At 38.9% G+C, this 27934-nt stretch overlaps 1 protein-coding gene across 4 annotated transcripts in view; it reads right to left on the bottom strand.

Moving 5' to 3' along the window:
• LOC131438753 (la-related protein Larp4B) overlaps window positions 1-27934 on the bottom strand; it is an 80943-nt gene that overhangs the window by 11162 nt on the left and 41847 nt on the right. For all 4 annotated transcript variants that reach the window (XR_009230983.1, XM_058608991.1, XM_058608993.1 and 1 more), the window contains 6 exons: window positions 16259-16919; window positions 7918-8167; window positions 7714-7854; window positions 7321-7653; window positions 5647-7249; window positions 4284-5528 (listed from right to left, as the gene is read on the bottom strand). Coding sequence is in view for 3 of the 4 variants with exons in the window: in XM_058608991.1 (XP_058464974.1) it covers window positions 4284-5528; window positions 5647-7249; window positions 7321-7653; window positions 7714-7854; window positions 7918-8167; window positions 16259-16919 (4233 nt within the window). In the remaining variant the exon portion in view is untranslated. The remainder of the gene's footprint in view (window positions 1-4283; window positions 5529-5646; window positions 7250-7320; window positions 7654-7713; window positions 7855-7917; window positions 8168-16258; window positions 16920-27934) is intronic.

Raw genomic sequence — 27934 nt, forward strand, 5'->3', positions numbered from 1 at the left:
TCATAGCAGACTCACCGTAGGCTCTCTGTAACATTTCGCACACTTGGTTACACTTTATTTCATTTTTCACGCAAAATTTAATACAAATTCTTCAATTCTTCCATTGTTTAAACTAACAAAAATCGGCGAGCTCAAAAAAACACGTCTACACCAGCCGCTACAAGACAGAATGTAAACAATGAATACAGCTGAAAATTTCACCATACATTAGGGACATATGTACCAACACAATAAAAAAAAATTTTGACCACCGGACTCTCCAGACGCGCGCAATTTAAAAAATCCGGGAACTTTTTGAACAGACCTCGTACACCTTGAGATCACCACACTAGACGGAATCACAAATCGACCACGTTCTAATTGATGGACGGCACTTCTCCGACATGATCGATGTCAAGATCTATCGTGGCGCTAACATCGTCTCTGACCACTACCAATGTTGTTTGTGAAACAGCACCCAAAATTCTCCGTCATCAACAATGCACGATGCTAGTCACCGACTCGGTACAACCTACAGCGACTGATGCAACCGCATGTCGCCTCAGCATACGCGCAGAATTTCGAATTATTTTGGAATCCGGAGGCCGGTACAACCAATTGGATTTTGATTAAATTATCATAGTAATCAGTTGTTCTTTTTTCAGATTATTTCAACTGAACATCTCACAATCAACAAGGTATTTCAATATTTTTATTGATTACTGAAAGTTTCAAAGTTACAAGGGTACACACTTAGAAAATTTTTCAGGATTCGGTAATTTTTTACCGAATTTTCAACAGCTGAACGTTCGGTAATCAGTTCGGTAATTGAATTGATTACCAATCGTTCGGTAATTGCTGAACTGTCAAACAACTACCGTAAACTGTAAACCAAATGGATCTAACCGGTTGTTCGTTAATTTCTTGTTTGTTTGTTTTCCTTTAGTTAAAATTCTGGATTTTCGGAATTAAAAAAACAACACAAACTTACAAAAACGAATGAAGAAAATTCCAACCTGTTGCGGCTACGGTTTTATTCTACACACTAAGATTCAATTCCGTTGTTCGGTAATTATTTGACGAAAACTTTCGGTAATCAATAGAAATTACCTATATTTCGGTACATGAACTTCATTTTACAAAAATTATGCAAATTTTTACCGGACGATCAGTTTTACGCAAGTTTTTATTACAGAATTCTGTAAATAGATATACAATTCATACGGTAAATCTAAATAGACGCCGAGTACGGTAAAAACCATACCGTCCGCATGGTAAAATAATCTTCCAATAACCGAACTTCTTTAAATACTGATTGTCGTGAAAACTAACTGTCAAACAGTTATTAAAATTTTCAGTAAGTGTCTTTTTATTTACCAATCGAAAAATATCTTGAAGGATTCGTCGAATCGAATGAGGTACAAGTACACAAGTTTTTAACATTAGAATTACTCAAAGCTTTTTGTTTACTTATAAAATGATTTCATATCACTATGTCCACTTGCTGCCAATACATTTCGTTCGAGTTATTTCTGGTGGACTTGACAGGTTGTGCAGTGCTCCGAAAGGCGCTCATAATTCCGGTCAACCGGGAAGTGAAGTTACATTTTTTCTAGACTTTTTTTTATATTTTTTTCATGGATATATAGTACATCGTAGTCACAACTGGTTCGAACTTTCTTCACTCGTTTCTATGAAAAATATCCAAATCCGAAAAACCTTATCGTAAACATAAAATGCATGTTGTTTTATGTACTCCGAAAATCTATTCAAATTAAGAATTTAACCAAAAGTAAACAAACGCGAAAAAATACCAAACCATTCGTTAGATCCATTTGGTTTACAGTTTACGGTAGTTGTTTGACAAAATCCAAAAATACTGCACAATCCGTCGATTTCACCAGAAATTATCCTCGAACGATTTGTGTAGGCAGCAAGTGGACAAGTGATACAAAATTATTTTCTGCCTATAAGTAAACAAAAAGCTTTTAGTGGTTCTAATGTTTTAAAAACTTTAGCACCTGTACCTCAATCCATTCATGATTTTTTTCGTTTGGTTAATAAAAAGACACTTACTGAAAATTTCAATAACTGTTTGACAGTTAGTTTCACGACAATCAGTTTTCACAGAAGTTCGGTTTTTGGAAGATAATTTCACCATACGGACAGTATGGTTTTTATCGTACTCGGCGACTATTCAGATTCACCGTATGAATTGTATATCTATTTACAAAATTCTGTAATGAAAACTTACGTAAAACTGATCGTCCGGTAAAAAATAGCATAATTATTGTAAAATAAAACTCATGTACCGAAATATCGGTCATTTTTATAGATTACCGAAATTTCTCGTCAAAAATATTACCGAACAAAGGAATTAAATCTTAGTGTGTACCCCTGACTGACGGAAGATGAACGAAGAATTATGAGATTGTTTAAAGAGGAGGACAACACCAATGTCTCAAATGCACGAAAAATTGGTCGATCTGAGAAAGTTTTGCGCAAATATGATTCAAAATATGGTATGAAAAACACCCCACCAAAGGCCGTGCCGAAGTTTTTTTAGGCTGAAAAGCCAAATTAGACATGAAATTACAATGAATCGACTGTCTCTCGTTGGATGTTCCGGTGACCCTTTCGCCAAATTGCTCGGATTCTAAACAAATCGCCGGACATTAAATGGAAGAAGCTGTAAAGCAAACTGATGCTTAATCTGCAACTATGGACTGGTCTTATGATCAATATGTCGAAAATAAGAATGTTTCACCAATTACCAAGAATAATAAGGATTGTTTTATTTATTTAAAACAACAGGAAAAATTGGGGTCGACTAAACGAACGTCTACTACTGTATGACCTACTAGAAACTGGCCCAGTATAGAATTGATTGTACGGTAAAACACGCATCATTTAGTCTGAGTGGATCCGAAGATGACACCTTGTTATGAATTTTCTTTGTTCTAGATGCGAAGCTTATTCTTCGAAATTGCTTATTTTTCCTTTTACAGGTGAAAGAGACTGGAAACTAAACATCATAGACCTACATAAGGGGCACAGGATTGGAAATCGCATGAAAAATTTAAATTGAGAATTTTGTATGAGTGGATATGCACAGTGAAAATCACTTGCTTCTCTTAAGCATCATTTTCTTAGTCCATGATGAATGTTCAATCATTCTTTCAATTTACTGGTCTAATACTGCTCAGTTCGAAAGGTTGTTATCTGGGAAGCTATGGTTGATCAGTAAAAGTTTGATTCTTCAAGAAGAATAATCCTGGACTACGGAGAGGAGAGTTGGCATCACTGGGAGTGCGATGCGGTGTCCTGGTGCTGCTCTCAAAAAAGTATAATTTCAATGTGTTGTTTGATATGTATAGTAAAAAATTAGGTTGAAATAGTTATTTTGAGTGATAGTGCAAGTGTGTGTTTAGTAGTGGGAGGGCTATTTATTGAATAATATTGATCCGCGAAACTAAAGATGCTCAAGTGGCGGATACTGTGAATTTGCCGCCCCAAAATTCAACGATGTTAGACCTGTCAACCGATCGAAGCGCCGTCTGCGTGTCATTGTCGTTGTTTTCGGGTTGGTCTGCAGCGGACCCATTCGCGAGTATTTTTATTTTATTCTTTCAGTGGTCGTGTTTCATCTCGCGTTGCTGACAGCAGAGCGAGCAGGAGAAAAGGGATACTGGTATTCCTTGGAGTTATTTTATATTTTTCTTACTTATTATGTTTCTCCTGAGTATCGAAAATGGTTTTGTTGAGATCATATTGTTTACCAAAACATATCCGGATCTTTTTCCCTCCCTACTAACAAATCTCCTATCCCGTGATGCTCGTGGAGATACAGTGGTACCCGCGGTCTCTAGAAACAACGAGTATCGGACTAACATTCCTTCCTTTCCCTCAGTATTACAGCCTGTGGTCGTAGCCAGCGTCGTTATTGATCATTTAATGAAAAGTTAGGCGTGCGTGGCTATGTACAGTGAAAATGATTTGCTTTTCTCAAGCTTCATTTTCTTGGCGATCTACTCAGGCTCATCTCAGCTCAGCTCAAAAAGAATAATCCTGGACTACTATATTGCCGTTCTACGCAAAATTGCCCTATATCTTATGGGATTTGTTATATATGGGACAATTAGTCTTGGAACGGCAGTATAGCAATGACGAGTAATTGAATTATAATGTGCAAGTTTTGAAACAAAAAATCTATTCTTGTTATTAGTTCAGATACCACGCTCTTATGTAAAAGACTCGATTTTGGACACACTAGGATGGGATAATGAACCTCTAGAATCACTTACCTCGTTGTTCCCTAAATCCATCGTTGCTGTGCTGTGATGAGGTTGACAGTCTTGAGCTTGTCGGCGAATCCTTCTTTTTGTTACTAATGGTAGTAACATTGGCGTTGCTGACATTACTAGAGCTACTGTTACTGCTGCTACTACCGACTTGTAAGCTATTGTTATTCTCTTTCTCAATCATTTTAGTACTACCATCCTGCTGATGTTCCTTCTCCTTCATCTGTTGCTCTTTCAGGTGTTGAGCTACCTGAGCATAGCTAAGACGTACCTGGGTTTGCTGTTGCGGCTCTGGTAAAGCAACGGAAACACCACCAAGCGGAGGGTGATTCTGTAGGGAAAAGGGCGGTGGTGCTGCCGGTTGAGAAGAACTACCGGATGACGACGACGACGATAATGATACTGACGAGTTTGACGCAGCATGAGATGATACAATGGCCGCAGTGGATGATGCAGCCGGCGTAGTTTGTGGCCGTAAATTTTTGTATCCACCTTGCTTGGAACCGGAAGTGTTGATATTGGCGTTGGTTTTGGCAGCAGATACCGATACAGTCATAGTCGATGCGGAGGTCACAGCCACAGATGATGTATTAGTTGTTGAAGTAGTCGTCAACGACGGATGCTGCTTGGAGCTACCAGTGGAAGAGGAGGAAGAGGAAGTAGCAGCAATCACGTACTCAGTGGATGTCATAGTGGCAGCATTGGTAGTCGTCGGGCAGTTCACGATTTCAGAGCTGTCACCAATCTTACGATTCGTGGAAATCGAGCCGACTCCCAAGGCTGTTGCTGCAGTCACTGTCGTCGTTGATTCCAAGCCGTTCATTTGCAGCAAGGACTCGTCAGTCTTTGTAGATTTATCAGCAGTGGTGCTTGCAGATGTACTAATTGTTGTACACTTTATCACAGGAGGAGGATTATTAGTTACTTTGCTAGAGTTATTGTTGCTGCTGTTGGCGGTTCCGTAGGCCAAACTGGTGGACTCGTTGCACCCGCTGCTGGTACCATGTAAGGAATCGATTGCAGTTTTTGAGTTTAGCTGCTGTTGCGACAATTTGACGGTTGCTGAGAAAGGTTGTTGTTGTTGCTGTTGTTCACGACCGGCAGCTGCGCTCACTTCTGAAGTGGCAGCGGCCGAAGCTGTGGCGTTTTTTTGACTAAGCTCACTACTGTTGCTGCTTTGGGTTGGCTGTGGTGGAGGGGACGTTGTGTTTTTTGCCTTCATGGAGGCATTCGTTGCGAGTGCAGTGCCTGGAAATGAAAGAAAACAAAACAAATTTCAAATGATCGCGTGTTTCTCGCATTTGTTCGAATTCTGAACTGAAGATAGGTACTACTTGCTTGAGACTAACTCCACAAACCAGCTTACCTTTAACGACATCGGCTAGTCGGCTCTCGCCCCAAGGAGCGATCGGGTGCGTGGGGACCTCGGAGACGCCCACGCCACCATATGTGGACGAGTGATCAACGGAGGAACCATGGGTGCTACTGGTGGCAACCGTCGATTGATTGCTGGCACCGTGGGAATGGTGCTGCTGTTGCTGGTGGTTCTGATGATCACGGCCATGGTGGTGCTTGTTGCGGCTACCACTGGTGCTACTGGTGCTAGTGTTATCATCATGGCCGGGAAGTGGCGGAAATGCAGCTGGTTCGAGGTCGAATTGCGTCGATTGAGTGGTGCTGGGGGCATTCTGCTGCTGCGCACTGGTGTTGCTGCTGGAGGTTTGTTGTAAGTGCGACTGCTGCGGCTGATGCTGTGGTTGGTGGTGATGGTGCGGGTGCTGCTGATGAAAGCCAGTAGCCACCGCGCTCCGAGTATGATGATGAGGATGATAGCCTCCACCACCACCACCACTGTGGTGATGATGGTGACTACCACCGCCGCCAGCTTCGCCACCCATCGACGCAATCACGTTTCCCGAGGCTGTACCGTGAAGATTTTCATTGTTCCCGCCAAGACTGCCTCGTGGACCGCGCCCATGCGGCGGCCCTCCCGAAGACGGTATCAATTGATTTGGACTAGTTGGATTCATAACTTTCACATTGGAGTTTGCACCGTTGTTGATACTACTGCTAAGATTACTACTATTACTATTGTAGCTCATATTACTAGAACGAACACTGCTTGCGTTGCTGTACAAAATGCTGCCAGCTCCGCCGTCCAGGTCATCTTTTCTTCGTCGAGTATGTCGCCGTGATTGATTTGATGCCCATGGACCAGCCGCTTGTTGCTGCTGCTGGTTATCTAGATTTTTGTTACGACCACTGTTGTACGGTAGACTGCTGTATCCACTACTGTCTTCGTTTGATTGGTAGTGTTCAGCACTGCTGGTGGTCGATCGCATGCTAACAGTCGTTTGCGTATTTCCTGTCTCGTCACATTGCTGCTGCGGTGCCGGCGGCTGCTGATGATGGTGGTGAGGCTGTGGATGATTGCTGTAATGCTGTTGCTGAGGCTGGTAATGCTGATAATGTGGCACAATTGTTGTATCCTTGTGGTATGCCTTCCCTCCGTGACCAAGCAGGGAGGAGCCTTTGCCACCCGGTTGAGGCTGATAATGTGATTGTGTTTGTGGCGGCTGTTGTTGAGCAGCCTGCTGAACGTAGTGTGGTTGTTGGACCGATATTCGATGGTTTGGTTGGTTATCGTTGCCACCAGATCCCAGAGAGGTCTGGCTACCGGCGATGTTTGCACCACCACCGCTGTTGGCTCCACCTGACCGATGCTCGTTCCCACCACCCGGTATCGGATTTGGTTGACGTTTGCTGCGTATGTTGCCACGATGAGCACCTACACCAGCCTGCACATTGTACCGGCCATTCTGCTGTTTTGCTCCCGCTGTAGCAAATGTTACCTGTGGTGCCAGCCCGTTACTAGTTACAAATGTACTAATATCATAGTAGTTTTGAGCGGGCGGAGGTGCTGCAGGCCATGGTTGCATTATACCCGGGTAGAATTGTTGTTGGAATGGCTAGAGAGCATAAATGTAATCATTTCGGTTAGTCAACATGTTGGTCGAAATCTTCTTCAATAGGTACTTACAAACATATGAACTGGTGTGTTGTATGCTGGTACAGCGGTACCTTGTGGTATCGCTCCAGGATTATGTTGCACTGTAATGTATCGCTGCTGACCAGGGAAGGCGGCCGCGGCCGCTACTGCTTGTGTAGGATCATAAACGGCTGCCGCTGCTGCAGCTGCGGCAGCGGCAGCAGCAGCGGCTGCCGAAGGTCCTGCTGCCCCTGGTGGTACAGCGACGGCGGCTGCTGTAGCTGGCGGAGGAGTCGTCCGGAAACCATTCTTCAGCGGTACACCGGCAGCGATTGGAAGCCTGTTCATTGGTTTGGCTTTTATTCGTGCCATAATTGGTTTTCCCTAGTGAAAATTAAATGATGGTAATTTATTCTTTTTATTGAGTTTTGTTTAAAAAAACACCTGAAATTCTTTGATTTCCTCTCGCAAATATCGAAAAGCTTGCTGGGCGTCTTCATCCGATTCAAACGTTATATACCAAGAGTTGTTGTGAGCAAACTCGCACGAAATGAAACGAGGACAGTTTTCACCTTGGAATATGTTCTGCAAACCGAAAATAAACATGATCAAATAGCTTCGTGCTGAAAATCGTTCTGTTGAACCTACCTTCACTTCCTCAATCGGTGTATTGTCCGGAATCTCTCGCAGGATAACGATGCAGCGTTTGTGATTCGGTCGTACCTTTAGGCCCTCTTCGTCGACTTGCACATTGGGAGACTCGCGAAGCACTTCAGTAATCAGCTTGATATCCTTGGTGAGCTTCTTCACAAGATTGAAGTTGGCCACTGTCCAAATGGGCACGTATTGATCATTGTCCATTTGCGATAGTAGATATGTGTCATTGGCTAGATTTTCTCTGTGGGTAAAGGTGGAAATAATAGTTACAATTATTACAACTATTGAGATTGTCAGCGATCCGCAAAATCAGAAACCATATATTAGAAAACCATCAACCAATCGTTACCTAAAATGACTGAAGAAGTGTCGGAAAAGACCCATTCTTGCTGAGTGAATCATTGAAAGCTTTTGTGTTTAGCTCTCAATCTAACATTTACATTTCGTTGTTTTACCTGCTCAATAGAGTGACGGTGAATCATCAGAATCTCCTACATAATCCCAGAGTTGGTTATTCGCTCTAAAGAAGCGATGGAACTAAATATATATTTTTTTACCTTATTGCCGAACGGTTCAATCTATCCGGTATTTAGGAACAAATCATTGTTAAATGCAATGTATTGACATTGGACTATGTTATAACCGATTCTACAATTTTGTGAAAAAGTAAATAATCAAATCGAACAAACTAATGTACGTTTTTTGCGTTACCTTAGTTTAGATTTCCAAGGCTTGATAAAAATGTCGAACTGCAAACTACACACTTAAATTATATTGATGACTAGTCAAGAAAGATAACACAAGAGATTTCTAGAGACTCATTTGAGCATCAAGTTTTTCAGCACTGCAGGAACTTTGTTGGAGCGAACAGAGAGTGTGTGGAAGCAGACTACGAAAAAAAATTCAAATAGTACACAGGGAGTGTTTTAATCCACCAAGTGGCGTAATTAATGGTATATCATATTACTCATACCATCAAAAATATAAAGGGTAGTATTGTAATTAGTATAGGATTTGATTTTCAAAAAATATCACAAAAAATTTGAGAAATTTGATGAAATCTTTATATGAATCGATAGAACGATCAATATATTTTAATATTTGAAGATGATTTCATGCACATGTTGGCCGCGGCTCCACTGGCCCATGCGCAAGGTCCAATTTTGACACACTCTCTCCAACATATCGGCCGATATTTCATCAAGGTGGTTGACGAGTTCGTGTATTTGGGCTCATTGGTGACCGCCGATAATGACACCATCAGAGAAATTCAGAGACGTATTTTGTCCAATAGTATAAACTGGGTTCGAAATTCAGTCACAAGCTTCCGAATAGGTTCCCCAGTAGGCTGACCAAACAGCCCATAAATTGGACGAAGTTCGCAAGCGTTGTTTGTTCGTCAGTTGATTCATGACTAAATTATAGACCAAATTGAACAAGATTGACAATGACACAAGACACGATTCACAAAAATCACCCTTTATTACTGTGAAATTCTTTAAAAAAACATTGAATTGAAAGAGGAAAGTTTGGTCACACGTAAACTAGCAAAATGCACTAATCAAAACACCTTCTAGCTCCAAAACCAGAAGTAGTACCCGTACCAAAGAAACCGTAAGACTTTTCATTTGAATTGAAGTTTTGAAAATCGCTGTAGCCATTTTGGAGAAAATGAGTGAGATACTTTTTGCAGCCTTTGATCACTATTTCCGATACTTCCGAAACCGGATTATATATACCAGTATAGCCGAATATGGCTTACAAATTGGAACAGTTTTAAGCCAAATTGAAAAAGCCCCTGCTTTGCTTCGTCGCGTCATATGACGGTATAAAATTTTTTAAACCGACGAATTTGAGGAATTTGGTATGGGAGCATATGATCATTTATTCGAAGCTGAGTTTGATCAAACCATCACTGTGAAAAGAGAATGAGTACTATTTTAAGTATATGACCATTATTTCAACTAGCAATGACTACTAATTGGAATAAATTTGAGCCTAGTTTAAGTGTTGGTATAAAATTTTTAACACTCTTCACTCAGTAATTCCGAAACGGGAAGTCGGATCCGGATGAAATTTTGGTGTTTTGTGTGGAACCACAAAACCTTTCATTTGAAAGTAAGTTTGTGGAACCGAAACTGATACACAAATAATATTCAGAAATTTTTGATGGGACTACAAGACTTTTCAGTTGAATCTAAGTTTGTAAAAATCGGCTATGCCATCTTTGAGAAGAATGAGTGCACAAAAATTTTACATATACATCGAAATTTTATGTACTCGACGAGTTGAGTCGAATGGTATGTGGCACTCGGTTAAAATATCGGTTTTCACAGTAATTGCATAATATTTCTTTATGAGAAAGGCAAAACTGCTATTTGTTGACGGCCATGAAGCCGTCTGTAAGTTTCGTAAAAACATGGAATTTCTATGCAAGAAGTGTTTTGCAAATAGCATTAACTTTACGTCTGTTCAGCGGTTACTATTTTTGTCGAGTCATTACAGATTGCGTCAGAAAATTTTGAGACTCTCACTAACACTACCTTACCGCTCAAGTAACTCAACCTAGTTAAACAAAATTTTCTGCATGTGTCAATTATTGTTTAAAAAAAAAATTGGTATACTTGAATTTGTTTTTATTTAGGAAGATTTTTTGAAAAATTTACGACAAGGATGACATCCTTAGATTACTTCACGCCCAGAAGTCAGTTTGAGATATCATGGCTCTTGTAAAATGTTTAAGGGCTACTGTATTTCGTGTCAAGGCGTCAGTTGGACTTCCAACAGTATCAAAAAAAAACATGGAAGTGGTCGGAAACGATCTGTGAGAACGCCAGAGTTGATACAATCCATTAAGATGAAAGTAACTCGTAATCCCGTTCGGAGCATGAGTGAAATGTCAAAGAAGGCTAATGTATGATGTATGTTGTGAAATATGACTTAAAAGGAAAATCTAGAGCTCGAGTTAAAAGACATTTGATTACTGACAGAATTAAAGCAGCAAGAGTGGAGCGAAGCAAGAAACTGCTTAGTAACCTGAAAAAAGAGGTCCACCGTAAGTCTCTTTACTGTCGACAGCGTGTCCAACAGTCGCACCAACCGGTATATACGTTCGAAGAAAGCATCTGAAGTAGGGTAACAGAGGTATTTTGGCCACTTCATATATTTTGGCCCACCTAACAAACTTTATCGATTTTATCGAATTTAATTGATGTGAAGTAACTCATGTTACATAAATTTGAAGGTAAACACATTAAATTACCTATTGCGGAAGGGCTTTTCAAAGATATTACAACATTTGATGGATATTTATTCAACGTGGGCCAAAATAAAATCAATCCTAAAGTGGGCCAAAATACCTCTGTGACCCTACCTGATATTGGTTACTCCCGATGGCCAAAAAAAGCGATATCCAGGACTTTGCTAGCCATATTAGGAACACATCTACGATTTTTTTAATACCAAAGTACCGATTAAACTTTGTAAAGCAAAATAATTCAGAGACACTATAGGAGAACATCTTTGTTCACCAATCGATTGAAAGGTGCATCAGGTGGAGGGAAACTGTTTACTTTACTATTTTCCTAGGAATTTTAAATTTGTAGAAGTTGGGGGAACATATGTGGAATTCAAAGTTAATACCTATGTATTTTTATTTATCGGTCGATTGAAGTAGGCAGCTGATAAAATAATTCAATATTAGTTACAAAATCTCGAAAACAACGAAGAAATTCTAGAATTTCTAGTGTTCGAAGCTAAACGAAGAATGCAAATCAAACATCTATGAATTTTTGTATTCTAATCGATTGAATTCGTTACCAGCTAAAATTTACAGAAAGAATAATTGCATCTATATTAGGAAATCTGGAATTTACGAATCTAGTATTCAGTATTTAGCGAGAAATAGAAAGCCAAAACCCAAACATTTTTGATCACTAAACGATCGGAGCTAAAACCAACTATAGAGCAAAATTATATTCTTAAATTTACTGAACTTATTTTCTTTTCCTGTAAATATCAAAAATATCTGCGATTTTAGAATTCATGTGAAAATATCTATATATTTCGATTTTTAGTGATTTTCAAATTATTACAGTCTACAAAGTTTAGCTGATACCGAATTAAAACGATTAGTAAACAAAATTCGATACATGTTCGTTTTTTTAAGCTCCGAATTCGTCAAGAAATCTATAAAAAATCGAAGTTTTTGACATTAGTCGCAAATGTAATTTTACTTGTCAACTTCAATAGATCGATAATAAAATCATTTTTTGAAAATTGGTAGTGAATTTGAAATATTTTAATTTGTTCTTGTATCACAATCAATGGACGATGAAAATTTCAACGGAATCGGTTATATGATATTCGTTGATTTTCCATGAAAAGCGTAAAAACGTTTTCCAAAAATGTGTCCGAATGTGATCCTTGTAGCCAACATAAGGTTTATTTCAAAAAAAAAAATTCATACCATCGAATTATTTTTTCAAATAATTGTGACAGATCACAAAAAAACTCATTTTTTCGAAGCTATTTTTGATAAGACTCGGAAAATCCTCCGAATTTTTCAGCCATTTTTGCCCTGCAGATAGATAAAAGCTTTTCAAAGGTCTGTATGTTTTTGGTTTTGGCAAATTTTTCAAAATTTCCACCGAAAATTTCCTAAAACCACCCGCGCGCATGGACTTGGACGATGGCCTTGAAACGACTTTGGTTTGCCGTTTTCCTTATAGCTTTGGGTAGACAACTCTATTTTCATAACCCTAAATAAATTTTTCTTTAATTGAAATTACTTCTCGAATGGTGATAAAACTTTCAAAATTGGTCAAAAACTAGCAAATGCCCTTGATAGTTCGCGTAACTTTTTAGTCCCTTGCTATTCGAAGCAGTGTGGGAAAATTTCATTATCAACAATAATATCAGATGAAAATAAAATTTATTGCCACTAACCGTCAGCATATCGATATAAATCCATTTGACTTTTGCTGCCATTTTCAAATGAAGTTCCTAGAATTCATCGTCAGTTGAATAATCGTACCTAGTCATTTAAAGTTTTGCTTGCTCAGTCTAAAGTGCCAAGTAGTCTAACTGATTCATTGTCTTCGCTATTGGTAGTGAGCAAGTTCGAAGGAATAGAATATTAAATGGAGTAAAGTACTAAAAATGAAAACTGAAGGAGGAAACTATTAATTTATGTGTGTTCTGTAATTAATGTTTCAGTTATCTGGTTTGTCTTTCGTCAATTTTCTTGAACCAATTCGAATGTTTACATGAACCTCATTTGAAGACCGCTCTCACACACTCGAAAGAGATGAAGGTGGTTAAATTGAGCTTTGATTTGAAGAGAATCGATTTAAGAACTAAATGCTGCTCGTTCGGCACGTCAGCAAACTTATGTGTGTCAGATTGTGAAGTTTACTGCAGCAGAGAGATCGTCAGTGTGTTTCTCACTCGGTTTCAATTGAATTGAATGAAGTTTTACTGCACTGATTCGAAGTGTTAATATTGTTTTGGAAGATATGATTCGAGGAGCGAGGATCGACACGAGTGGTACCGATCTTCCGAAAGTTTGTACAGCTTTTCGGCTTCGCTGACATCGTTGATATTGTGATATGTAACCTTGAGAAATTGATGGAAACATACATCAGACTAAGAGCTGAAACTTGGCGTATTGTACTGGCTATAAATGCGTCGAAAATGAAATACTTCAAAGCAAGAGGCTCTAAAGAAGAAGCACTGTGCCTCCCACTACGAATATTGATACACGGTGACGGTGGTCAAGGTGGTTGACATGTTTGTGTATTTGGGCTCACTAGTGACCGCCGATAATGATATCACAGAGAAATTCAGAGCAGTATTATTTTGGCAGAAAATCGTGCGTACTTTACACTCAGAAAAAAACTCTTCGGATGAGTAAAGTGCAAATTTTCTGAATATTACTTAGAAGTATCAATGGGATCACATAGTGTCTGTTAATTTCAAATAATTAAAAACATAAATCTACGACTGACGATGTGGAGGGAGATTTAGCACATGGATCAATAAGTCCCGAGACTAAAGCAGAGATGGCGCTCGTAGTAAACCAATAACCACGTCTTTCTAGAATACTAACCTTTGCTTGAAACGGGTCAAAATTTTAAGTCGATCCGACCAGAAACAGCTGAGTTATCGAGGTTGGAGTAAAGTCGTTTTGTAGTTTGTTAAAAAAATGGAAAAAACCGAGTTTCGTGTTTTGATAAAACATTGTTTTTTTACCCATTAAGCACCGTGCAAGCGAAACAATGGATTGAAAAATGTTATCCGGACTCTTGTCCATCAAAGGCAACGATTTGTCGGTGGTTCGCCGAGTTTAAACGTGGTCGTACCGACACAAACGACGCGGAACGCTCGGGTAGACCTGTGGAAGCCGTTACACCGGAAAATGTGAGTGAAGTGACAAAAATTATAATGAAAGATCGTAAAGTGAAGCTCCTTGAGATTGCTGAGATGACACAGATATCATATGGAATTGTATTTACTATCCTTCATGAAAAATTGAGCATGAAAAAGGTTTTTTCCAAGTGGGTGCCGCGATTGCTTTCGATGGAACAAAATGCACCCTGCCACAAGGCGATGAAAACAATGGCGAAATTGAACGAATTGGGCTTTGATCTGCTTCCTCACCCCCCATACTCGCCAGATTTAGCACCCAGTGACTACTGGCTCTTTGCTGATCTTAAAAAAATGCTCCAGGGAAAAAGATTTGGCTCAAATGAGGAGGTCATCGCTGAAACTGAAGCTTATTTTGAAGCGAAAGATAATTTTTTTTATAAACATGGTATTGAAAAATTGGAAAAACGTTGGAACCATTGTATCACCCTGAAAGGTGATTATGTTGATGAATAAAAAAAATTTTGCAAAAAAAATGTTGTTTCCATTGTTAATCTCGGGACTTGTTGATCCATGTGTTAAGAAGTATCCTTTCCTTGAGTTACTGGCGACAAGTAGCCATCGACCGTGTTAATTGGAGACGTATGCTTGGAACCCTCATCATTATAGCTGTAGGTAAGATAAGTACTCAACCAAACCGGCTTTCAAACGCAACAGAAATTGAAAAAAATCATTGCAAGTGACTGAAGAAACTATCAGTTTTTTTTTCAAAGTCATGGAGAGTAATTTGAAAACATAGAGAAGTCATACTGCGTTTCTTTGTTGGCGAACAGCTACTACAACGGTAAACACGAAAAGGATCGCACCGTAGCTGGCAACAGAAATTCGATCTAATATGATAATCCTAAGAGCAAAACCAAACATTCACGACGGCAAGGTCATACTCAACAAGAGCTGCACGAAAGGCAAAGATGATGTACAAGGAAAGACAAATAGTCATTCTTCAACCACCGCACTTGGAACGATATTTCGTCATTCTCAGGGATGGCCCATGGGATGAGGATGTAACCATTTGTCCTCAATTAATCAATGGAAGCAAAGTTATGCAAACATATGTGATTATATTTATCTACTCTTTTTAGTGATCATCTTAAATTCTCATGTAGATGCATTTTTTTCTCAAAAAAAACGAGGCGTACCAAATAATCTGCACATTCAAAGTTAATTCCAAACACCAAAACGATGAAGGTAATTCTAACATCAACACGCTGCTAGATACCGAATCGTGAGAATGTTCACCAGCGCTCAGGTTAGTAAGAGATCACAACGTAACTGTACGGTTTTTGCCTAAGGCACCCAATCACTGCTGCGGCCTAGATCTGTTTGGTGGTTGCTCACAGGAAAGTATGCATTTAGCAGCCTTGCTCGGGAACAAATACCCGGCTCTATCATTAGAGAAATCCAGTGGCACACTCCTTGGCAGTGGAATTACACAACCACACACACACCATTACCTGCTTCATTAGGATGATAGGATAGTAGTTTTGCTGGTTGATGACGAATTGCTATAAAATTACTACCCGTCAAGATTGTTCAATGAAGATTTATATTCCTATTGCACAGTGCAGCCCATGCTACAGTCAGTCAAGTGTGAAACTTGCAGCTTCAATTAACAAGCGACAGAGTATTGGGCGTGTTCTGCGATCAAGTTTTAGGAACAACATATTTTACAGATTTTGTCTCAATGGCAGGTTAGTTGGGAGCGTTAGACAAAAACTGAACGTAAAGTCGATTGATCGATTATCGTCATATCCTATATAGAAATCAACATGATCTTCCCGTTATAATATTAGAGGGGAACATGCACGTTCATGTATCAATCTATTGTTTTTAATGCATCCGATCGATTGGTTGATGGTATTCAAAAAGATATGTTTTTTTTATTAAATCAAAACCAGTTTCATACCTCGAAAAATAGTAATCGAGCTGCGTTTGTAGCTGCTGCTTCAGCTGCTCTAAAGGCATACCACTGTATTCGGTACTACTAGTATCACTGGTGATGGTGGTGGCATTGGCTGCTGCCGTAGTAGCACCTGTGCTACCACTGATGACATTGCCAGCAGCACCACCACCGCTGCCGCCGACCGTCGTTTGTGTGCCGCTACTAACATTACTACTAATGTTATTATTGTTGTTCGCAGTTAGACTGCCTTGATTGCTGTTGTTATTGTTTGTGGTAACCGTAGACGAAGAAAGAGAAGCACTGTTATCCATTGTTTGTGGGGTGACCGCATAGTAATCGCCCGCGGCCGGTTCATTCGATAGCATGATGTTGCTGCTACTACTGCTGCTGCTACTGTTAGTGTTGTTATTGTTGTTGTTGTTGCTGCTGATAGCTCCGTTCGTGACAGTATAATCGGGGGCAACAGCAACGGTAGCAGGAACGGCAATGACTCCCGGAACTACCCCTGCCGGGGGAAGTGTGAGGTGTGTGGCCTGTGAGGGATGTGGTCCAACCAGCGTCAGGCCGGACATTCCGCCGCTAATGATGGCTTCGGCACCGAGCGGATATACGGCAGTAGCTGTGGACATTTTTCCAGCGTCTCCATTCATCAGCACGAAACCTCCTGGAAGATTCGGAAAACAGAGAAGATAATAAAAACAATTAGTTTGATATTAAATTGGAAAACATGGAAATAGCTTTCTAGCAAGGAAAATCGAAATAAGGAATTAATTACGCTTTTATCGCGTGGTTGCTGCTGCTGTAGCAAACACATAATTTTAAAGGCTAATCAATATAACTAATTGACAAGGTGCAACCACCATTATGGTTGTTCACATTGCTCGCATTTCGGTTGAACAACGGTTTTTGTTTCCATCTCCAAAATTTACTAGCTCTTAGCATTAAAATCACAACCGCGGCAAATAGAAAGTTTGGAGGAACGCACCGATTCACCGCAATGTTATTATGCATTGATTTGTTCAAAACGATCGATGGGTAATGGGTCTAACATTTTCATCTGATTTGTTGAACATAAACTTTGTTTTTCATATTTCGTCAGTAATTAATGTACATAATATACATTAGAAAGTTTGTGACAAAAATGTTGGAGTATGGTTGTGCAACCTGTGAGAAAAAAAGAGGTAACATACGGGATTGGATGAATAACAATGTCATTTCTATGACAGAAAAAAAAATCGAGTAACCATAGTAATGCGTCAAAATTATTATCTTAAATTAATCTTAATCTTAAAATATAGGATTTATTGCTCTACACTTCAACCCGACAAGTGGTCGTTGATCGCAGAGGAGTGATAGAGTTTTTTTAGTCATTTACAAAAATCACAAGAATAATGTTAGTCGCATCTTGTCTTCAAACACTAAAGATTGTACTCAACAGAAATTATCAGTTTAAGTGGGATATTTTTTTTCAGAGAATAAATAAACAGATATGTTTTTAAAAAGTTGAATTAAACATCCTCCTCTCCTAGACCGAATGACCGCCACTTGAACTTAACGCTATTCATGTGCAACACTTGCACCATTTCTCTGACACACTTTCTTGAAATTCTTAAACAACATCGTTGGCTTCGCATCATTCTATTACCAATTACCAATTGCCAATTGCCGATCTTTTCTCGGTTTGCGAGATAAAAATTCCCGGTTTATGGAATAGGCTCGAATCGCATCTGTTTAGTATTTTATTTTAAATATTTCTTTAAATCAAGTTTTGAACGGAGAACCCATGTCAAAAAAAACTATGCGAACCTAACACAATATCGTTATTGCCAGGGGCTCGGCCAAGGTACAACAAATTGTTATACAAACATACGCTGTTTAAATTGTAGTATTTCGTTTGCAAACACGCCTGTTCAATCAACGACACCCTCAGATAAATTTTCATGTTCTGATTGTGATGGAAATCATAAATCGAACAAAAAAATTGAATTCTCATCACGGACCCGAATGACCAGTTTCTTGCCAGTTTTATTTCCAAATAGCCCAACTAGTTTATCCTCTTTAGGCAAACCTTAGACATTTGATCTGGTTCTAGTAGGCCACTTTAAAATTGAACGAAAAGTGTAGTGTTCAAAGTAGTCATGAAAAAATGGCGTACATTTACTTTTGACGTGACATTGGCCAGAATACGCACTAGTCAAATAAAGTTACGACAGGTATACAAACATGGTAACATCGGAAGACCGACGAACTTTGAGTTACTAGTCAAGTAAATAAATTTTACCGATGTATTCAATATATTGAAGATGTTATTATATTCTAACAAACCTGGCTTTGGTCCTGCAATAAGAGTGAACTACCCTATATTTCCGGATCCGGAAGTAGGATTCGGATGAAATTTGAGAATTCCATATGGGACCACAGGACCTTTCATTTGAACATATTTTCATTTTTATGCACATTTTACCCCAAAACTCCGTAACCGGAAGTCAAATCCAAATGAAATTCAAGAATTTAGTATGAGATCTACACAGCTATCATTTGAATCTAAGTTTGGGAAAATCGGTTCAGCCATCTCCGAGAAAAGTTAGTGCAAAAAACGTTACATACACACATACCCACATATACACACATACACAGACATATCTTAATCCTAAAATATAGGATTTATTGCTCTACACTTCAACCCGAGAAGTGGTCGTTGATCGCAGAGGAGTGATAGTTTTTTTTGTCATTTACAAAAATCACAAGAATAATGTTAGTCGCATCTTGTCTTCAAACACTAAAGATTGAACTCAACAAAAATTATCAGTTTAAGTGGGATATTTTTTTTCAGAGAATAAATAAACAGATATGTTTTTAAAAAGTTGAATTAAACATCCTCCTCTCCTAGACCGAATGAAAATATCGATTTCGAAGGACTTATACTTGTTTGAAAGCTACTATTAGCTTTTTTGTCAAGCTCACAATACTAATGACCGAGGATAGAATCTTATAAATGATTGGATGGCACTATTTAAATAATAACTTGATGATACTATTTAAAAGCCGTTTTCACACCACTAGGTGGAATAAGAAGGGATTTTCTATCGTTGCTGGGTGATTTCGTCTATACTTGATCTGTAGATATCCACATGTCACTATTTATGGCCAGCGTTGACGACTGAGTGCTAACGCATTCCGCGCTAGGAGAAAATGAGAGGATGTGAGTAAACAGGGGCGAGAGAGAGGCTTGATTCAAGTCTAATAAAACGCCTGGGAAATAAAAGTTACGTACAATCTAGAAGAAAATACGACTAGGAATAATCGACCTAAGCGACGAATAAAGCGCTATTCACACGTATCCGGAACGGGACTGGACCGGATCCCGTCCGGGTTTCGCTTCAAATTTGTTTAATGCAGCTCCATGTGAATATCCTCACTAGACCGTGTCGTACCCGTGTCTGTATCGACACACGTCCGAAGCACGGTCAAAGCATGCGTTGACTCAAAGTTACTATTGGCAGGTACTTGAATTGTCACATGCTTTCCATCAAAGGCTCCAAGACACAGCGGGAAATTCCACAAAAATTGTTAGCAGTCTTCTTCTGTTGGCTTCGGCATTATCGTTTATTTATTGCATCGTCGATTAATTTTTCGGTAATTACACGACATATCTCGTGAACAACCTGGTAGACATCCCCAAGTCTGTAACTAAATGCTATGATTTTTTGCGTGTCTCCTGTTGCTAAATATCTGAAATCATGAGACGAACACAAACTAAAAGTCATCTCAATGATCGTTATACAATTTTTGGTTGGAGGCTTCTTGACATTTACAAAGAAATCTTGCTAACAAATCAATGAAAATATCTTAAACAAACTGCCAGCCTCTTTCAGAGAGACACTGCTAATCGGAATGTAGAGTCATGCTTTTTAAGGCATGGATGAATTTTACTCAACAGCGCGTTGAAACAGGCTTCTGACATTCGGAAATATTCCTTGGCTTCTCAAAGTGCTATCGAATACTACATGACGAGTTCCAAAGTTGCAATAGTAGCACTGAAGGAACGGTGCAGAAGACGTGTAGAAACAGACATCGATCCTTCGACCTTCTTTCGAAATTGTGACAAATCCAGCGTGATAAGAGCGGTGCTGGACATGATGCGTCAGTGCGTGATTGAGTGGCAACCAATCACTGACAGAATGTGCGTATTGAAGATCAAAGGCCGTTTTTTTCAGATAACAGCATCATCAACGTACACGGGCAACATTAAACGAAACCTGATGAAGAGAAGGAAAGTTTCTATGCGCAGCTGAAACGGCGGGATGAGAAACTCGCAGCAGTTGCTTGGAAAACTAACAATCGTGGGCACATATAAAAATGAACGGCTATGATTGGCTGGCCATATCTTTAGGATGCCGGACGACCGTCCAGTGAGAATGGTTCATGAATTCGGAAGGTTGGAACAAGACGAAGAGAAGCGCGCCGTGCGAGGTGAATCGATCAAGCGGAAAGGTGATCTACAAAGTGTTTGTAACTAGCGACGAGAAGTCATGGACCAAGTTAATGAGAGACGTACGTTCGATACGGTAAGGGACACCACAGGCTTTGAACGATCCACTTCTGATGACATTTTAAGTTTTCGACACAAAGCCGAATGCTACATGCGCTCGCTCCTTTGTTAGAAAGATAATTATTGAAGTGATTGTATAATTTTTCTATGAGAGCTATGCAAAAAAATTAAATGTCATATGGTGCCAACGTAACTTACCTATCTCCAAAGTTATGGACTGAGTTCTACAGAGAAGCAAAAGTATTTTAAAACAGTGATCCCATCTTGAGAAACACTCTATCGTTGCTATTTCATCATCGTTCTTATCGTTTATTTTCAAGTGTGAAATTATTCTGTTATCAGAGCGGAAAGAGTCAAACAGCAACATATGTTATCTAACAGCGGTAGGTACCTGATAAGAGCTTGTGGTAAGTGCTGTCGACTCGAAAAACTGTGACGCAAAGTAATTATTGAACATGCCCTCGCCGGCATCCTGGGGATGGCTAACCTATCACCAATGAAATCTGAGAAGCAAAGAGCATTGACGATATTCTGGTTACTGAAGCATTATTTTTTTTTTGTAAAGTAACGTGATGCATAGATTTTATGTCAAGGGCATAATCGGTTAGCACGTGATAAGATAAGCAAATGGTTACAAGTTTGAAACATACGGTTCACTATCGCAGATCTGTTCAGTACAAATCGGAAGTGATGAGATTACGTCTAGTACAGTGGCTATTCAAGGGCAGTTTGTAAAGATCTATCTCCTAGACTTCGTGAAGCTTGGTTTTCCAACTTTGTTTATTTAATCGGCATTTGATTCGGAATTATAATAATTCAGTATTATTCAGGGCAGTATTCGAAGTCTATTTGTGTGCATTTTCGCTTGCATTTGTAATCCGTGGGTGATAAGCCATCCAGCTGTTCATATATATACACGCAACTGTCTTATCTTGACGAGTAAAATGTAGAACTGAGGTAGATTACTGGAGTTGGGAATTTCTGTTCCGCAACTACTCAAAAGGTATATAATTCTCGGAAATGTTATTGACATCTTTTGCTTTCTTATCTAATGCAATCTGTAGATCTGATTAGAACACCTTTAGTTGAAATATAAACCTAGAAATGAGGGTTCGATAGTTTTCTCAGAATTGTGATATAAAACACAAAAATACTCGATTGATTGAACATACCGAGCCACCATCCAAAATTGGAGCGTATAAACGTAAATCTTGCTTACCTTAAACAGCCAATGAATGGTATTTCTGTAACGTTTGCAATAAATAAGGCAAACGGGTGCATCTAGCGTTTGTCAGCTGCTCCATGATACCGGCATCGCCTAGTATCAATTAACAACCACTGTGGCGACCACACGAGTTGCACCTGATCAAACCCATGAGCACACGTGTTATGGTAGGCTTAGTGCAGAATTAGCCACAGATCAAGCGACTCAGTCTGTTCAGAGTGTATCACCATTTTTCGTCACGACCAGTTTCAGTTAAGCTTTCATATTATCTGTCCATATCTACCATTTGGGTGAAGTATCCATTTGTCTGTGAGTAAATTGGAGTACCACCGCACCACCAACACGGCCGCGGTGCATGTAACCCTCCGGTCTGGTCTCCGTCTCAATTATCCAAGGTTGTACGCAATCGCATGGATGTTAATCTCTCACCGAGGGAGTTTATGCAACGTTATAGGAACACGTTATTTTTTTCTGCATGCTAATTCTCTGCAAATCATGAAAAAGCGAGCACACACGGAGTAAGGAATCAATTGATATAATCGTATACAATCGTATCGGTTTTCCCATTTTACATTTCAAGTCTACCGACTGAATTTGTTGGAGGTGGTTTGGCGTGTGTTGACTCCGGCACGCTTTCGTCCGCTTGACCGACCGACCGGGCCACAACATTGCACCCGTAAATAATACCAGTTGGCGTATGCGGTTGGCCGCAAAGCGTTGAAGATGTAAATTCAGTTTTGATACCAGTCAAGAAGGATGCGGTGAAACTTATTGGCATTTTACGGTTGAATTCGCGTCGAAACGTTACTATATCTATAAGAGTACATTCAAGTAATCAATTAACAATCCGCATCTCTCCCTATTGTAGTTTCAAAACACAACACCATTGTCGAATTGAAGTGAAAATTCGTGAACCACTTGCGTTCCATCGAAGGAAGCATTCCAAGTTCATAAAAAACCCACTCTCGTCACCGGGTTCAATAGATGGAACACAGCTGGATAAGGGTTCGTTTACTTAATTATTATTAATTATACTGATTGAGATAACACCCAATTTGTAACCCGCAATCGATCCGATTGTCCGATTGTACCATACGGATACGAAGGAACCAATTTTCATCACATCATTTGCATCACTGCAGTGATTCAAGGGGATATGATTTGATATAACATACAACTAATTGCAAAAAAAGTTCTAAAGGTTCAGGGGAAGCAGTTGGTCACTGCAATGAAGTTAACACATGGGCTGAAAAGTGCCGGGTCTAACACATAGATAGCGCTAGTTTTATTGCAGTCACCTTTTTACCTTTTTTTATATGTATAAAAAATTGGTATAGAATTCGCTCAAACTTTCGAAAAATTTTCCGAGGCCCGGAGAGCCGAATGTCATACTCCAATCGATTCAGCTCGACGAACTGAGCAAATGTCTGTGTGTGTGTGTATGTGTGTGTGTCTGTATGTGTGTGTGTGTCTGTATGTGTGTTGTCAACTAAGAGGTCGAGATCTCAGAGATGGCTGGACCGATTTTGATCAAACTAGTCGCAAATGAAAGGTCTCCTCGTCACCCAAAACGCTATTGAATGGTTTTGAGATCGGATGTTTACTTTTTGAGTTATACGAAGTTTAATGTCAAAATTTTCAGTTTTTTTACAGTATCTGTCACAATTGACCTTGAAAACAGAATATGTTTTCAGACTTAGATTCCGCACGATAATAGCTATCCAACAAGCCATAGATTGTTAAAATCCGTCGATTTTTAACGGAGATATCGAAATTTTTGTGTAAACGATTTTTCCCCCTATTCCAGCAGCAGAAGTTTTGAGCGCTGTATGACAAAGAAATGTTTGGGAGCAACGGAAAACACGATTTTTTATACTGTTACATACAATTGTTTCTAAGTACCAAAAAGACAGTGTACAGCATCCTTTTTCATGACATTTAGCCTCGGACCGATTTTAGCACGGTTCGTTTTTGGCAACATAATCGTTCGAATATGACATATATAAACCAGATGATGGCAGAATTTTTTTTAATTATATTGTTTTAAACTACTTACAGCAATAAATGCTGGAAGAACATAACATCCATATACCATTCGAATCAGTTCGTCGAGATCAGCAAATGCGTGTGTGACAAATAATTTCACTCAATTTTCTCGGAAAATTTCTTTTCTACAAATTCAGATTCATACGAAAAGTCGTATGCTCCCAAACAAAGTTCCTGCATTATGTTTGGTTCCGGAACTACAGGACGATATGTGAAACGAAATCAAAATTGTGTAACTCATTCTTCTCTGAACTGATTCGGCTGAACCGATCTAAGATTCAAATGAAATCTAAGAATCATCTAAGATTCAAATGAAAAGTTTCAAGATTCTATAAAACATTTTGCTCTTCAGTCAGATCTAACTTCCGGTTTCGGGGATACAGGGTGATTGGTATGAAAATGTCTATTCCACATAAATTAATCAGGTTTATCGGGTAAGCAGATTTGGATAGTCGATAAAAAAATTAACTTTTTTCAGTTTTAGTGGTATTCAGTTGTCGATTCAGAAGGCACCTAAAAATTTAATTCGTGCTATGATTTCTCAAAGATGTCTTCACTGATTTTCAAATATTTTGAAACAAATGTAAACTATACAGCTACTCAGGTGAATTTGTCTGACTTCGGCTACACCGAATTTCGAATTCCGGTTCCAGTATCGAATCGTTTCTCAAAACTCAATCGTTTTCTCAAAAAAAGCCTAATCAAATTTCAGAAACAAAAATTCAAACTTAAACAAACTTATATAAAAAAATTAATTAATTTTATACATACATGCAAAAATTAATTATTTTACCCAATTATGACTTCCGGTTCTCGAATTACATGATGATGAATTTTTAAAATTCAAACCGATATAGAAGATGACAATCCCGAAAAGCTTCAAAGTTGGACTCAAAACTGTTGTAATTTATTCGTCACATGGCCATACGAATAGGTTTGGGTTATGCTGGTTCCTGAATACCGGCTCTGGAAGTACCTTAAATTACCGTAAACTCTAAAGTGGAACTTACATATCATGGCATGTTCAATCGATTATCACACTTTTAAATTCAAATTCGATCCGATTTGCAGTTTCGACATTACAGAGTATTGAGTGATTAAAATCTCAAATTGTCGCTTAAAACGACGGTCATTAAAAAAATGTCATGAAACTTTAACACCGAAGAATATTCATGCAAAAAACACATGCGGATTGATAAAAAAAAGGTATCATCTCACTGCTAGGTGGATTAAACACGTTTTTCAGTTAATACTAACCTTCAGAAGACAGCTGTTAAAATTTCATGATTTGTGAGTTATTGTGCTAAGAATGACGGTACTTTTGTTATTTTCAGAACAAAGGATCAAAAACAATTTCGGGTTTTAATTGTACACTGCTTCTTGATGAAAAAAAATACCTTTCAAGCGAAGCAATGGCTTGAAAAGTGTTATGGAGACTCCGCTAAAACGTTGGTTTGCTGACTTCAAACGTGGTCGTCAGAGACACCGATGATGTAGAACGCAGTGGACGTCCAAATGAGGCGGTAACACTAGAAAACATAAAATAATAAACATCGTTTTGAATGATCGAAAAGTGAAGTTCCATGAGTTAGCTGACATCGTAAAGACATCAAAAGAACATGTTGGCTTCATATTGCATGAGCAACGTGGGTGCCGCTAACTGTTGACCAAAAACGAGAACGTGTTGATGATTCTGAGCAGTGTTTGGCCATGTTTAAACGTAACAAACCGGAATTTTTGCGTCGATATGTGACAATGGGTGAAACATGGATTCATCATTTCACTCCGGAATCAAAACAATCGTCAACTGGTGAACCTCGTCCAAAACGCCCGAAAGCACAACAATCGGTTGGAAAGGTTATGGCTTCGGTATTTTTGGGATGTACGTGGTGTAATATCGATAATCTCGAGAAAGGAAATACCATTAATAGCGAATATTATATACCGTTATTGGAGCATTTGGAAACTGAAATTGCAAAGAAACGACCGCATATGGCAAAGAAAAAAGATTTTGTTTCATCAAGACACCGCACCGTGTCACAAGCCAATAAAAAAAAATTGCAAAACTACATGAATTGAATTTCGAATTGTTCCCACATCCACCATATTCGCCAGACTATTTTTAGGCAAAAGATAAATCGTTCTACAAAAGTGGTATTGAAATTGTGCTGGAATGATTGCGTTGCTCTTGATGGAGCTTACGTTGATGAATAAAGTTAATTTTGAACCAACAAAAATCGTGTTCTCTTTGTTAGGCCCGGAACTTTTCAACCCATGTGTTAGTCTTTTATGTATGAAGCGGTACATACGATTATTGCAACACTAACTTTTCTACTCTGCTTTGATTGGTTCGATCTTTGTCGATTTAATTTTTTTGTATTTTTTTTACATCCCCGTAGTGATCCCCAATGATGATTGATGAGTAAGTGTAACATTAGTGAGGTACTTAGGAGTGAAAGTAACGAATGTCAGAGAAAGGTACCAAGCATTCTACAATGCAATATAAGAGAGAGTTACACTTAACATGCAATCAAACTACTGGGTGTGCAGACTTTGGATGTCGTCCACGTTGTTTGCGGCTCCCAGAGGTAACAAAGAGAACATCATTACACTTCCCCTTCTGAGCCAAAGGACAGGGGAAATAGAAGTATTGAGTTAATCATCATGGGTGATTTGATTAGCATATTTAATTTCTTCCACAGATCAGGGGACATCCGTATCCGTTATGTCACAATCATTGCAATGTGTTGAGGGGGTCGCCAAACTAAGTCCTCACAAGTTCCTATCTCATGCCTCCCCGTGTGTCTATGATGACATTTGGTCAATAGAACGACGTCGACTGGGTGCTATCGCCTTCTGCGGTAGTAGCAGAATGAGAGGGTGCGAAATGGCTTATAAGTTAAAACCAAAGTGCAATATTTATCATAGTATAAAGCAACATATAATTATATTGTTTTTTACATTATGTATTATATATTTAATTGACTTATATTGCATTATATATAATTATTATTATTATTATTATTATCATTATTATCATTATTATTAATACAGAAATTCTTGCAGTACTGCGACGAAAGAAAAGCATAACTTACACTGCGACAATAACTGTTATATATTGTATCATATTATTTCATATGTTATGGTCTTATATTATATTATATTATATTGTATTATGCTCAATTATATCGACAATGGGGAGGGATAGGGAGTGCATCAGGGTACCTTACAAGTGAATGACTGGATGATGGAGTGGATTGCCAACCTGAGTCACGTGGGGGAAGCTTTGTGTTTCTCCCTAAAGTTCTGAAAGGTCTGAAAGGTAACACGCACCCTTCTAACAAACAAAGTATCAGGCGGGTTTAAGCGGGTATAGCGAAACTCTTTATTATATGGCCGGATGTTCTTGCTGGAAGGCACCGGGTCTTCAAAACCCATTTTTGCCTTCTTAACAGCATTTATGCGAAAGCTATATGATGATCAAACTCGGATTTACTGTAAGTCTACCGCATACATTGGTAATGCCTTAAACTGATGTTGGCTTCACATATACACACATGAACTAATTTTTCGAAAAAAGTACATAACTTCCTTTAGTTCTCAAATCTAGCAAGTTGACAACCACACAAACTCTCATCGGTCCCCAGGATCCGGTTCAGGAAGTACCGGAAATAGTGGTCAGAACGGCTCAACCGATTTTCTCAAATTTAAATTCGAATGAAAGATCATACGATCTTTTACGAAATTTCTTAACCTGGTCCGGGTCTGATTTCCAGTTTCGGAATTACAGTGTGATGAGTGTTTAAAATGCAAGCTGTCGTATCCGTGTTCTATACGACGGCTTGACATTCGAAAC

Source organism: Malaya genurostris, chromosome 3, assembly GCF_030247185.1.
Source record: "Malaya genurostris strain Urasoe2022 chromosome 3, Malgen_1.1, whole genome shotgun sequence".
NCBI classification, from domain to species: Eukaryota; Metazoa; Arthropoda; class Insecta; order Diptera; family Culicidae; genus Malaya; species Malaya genurostris.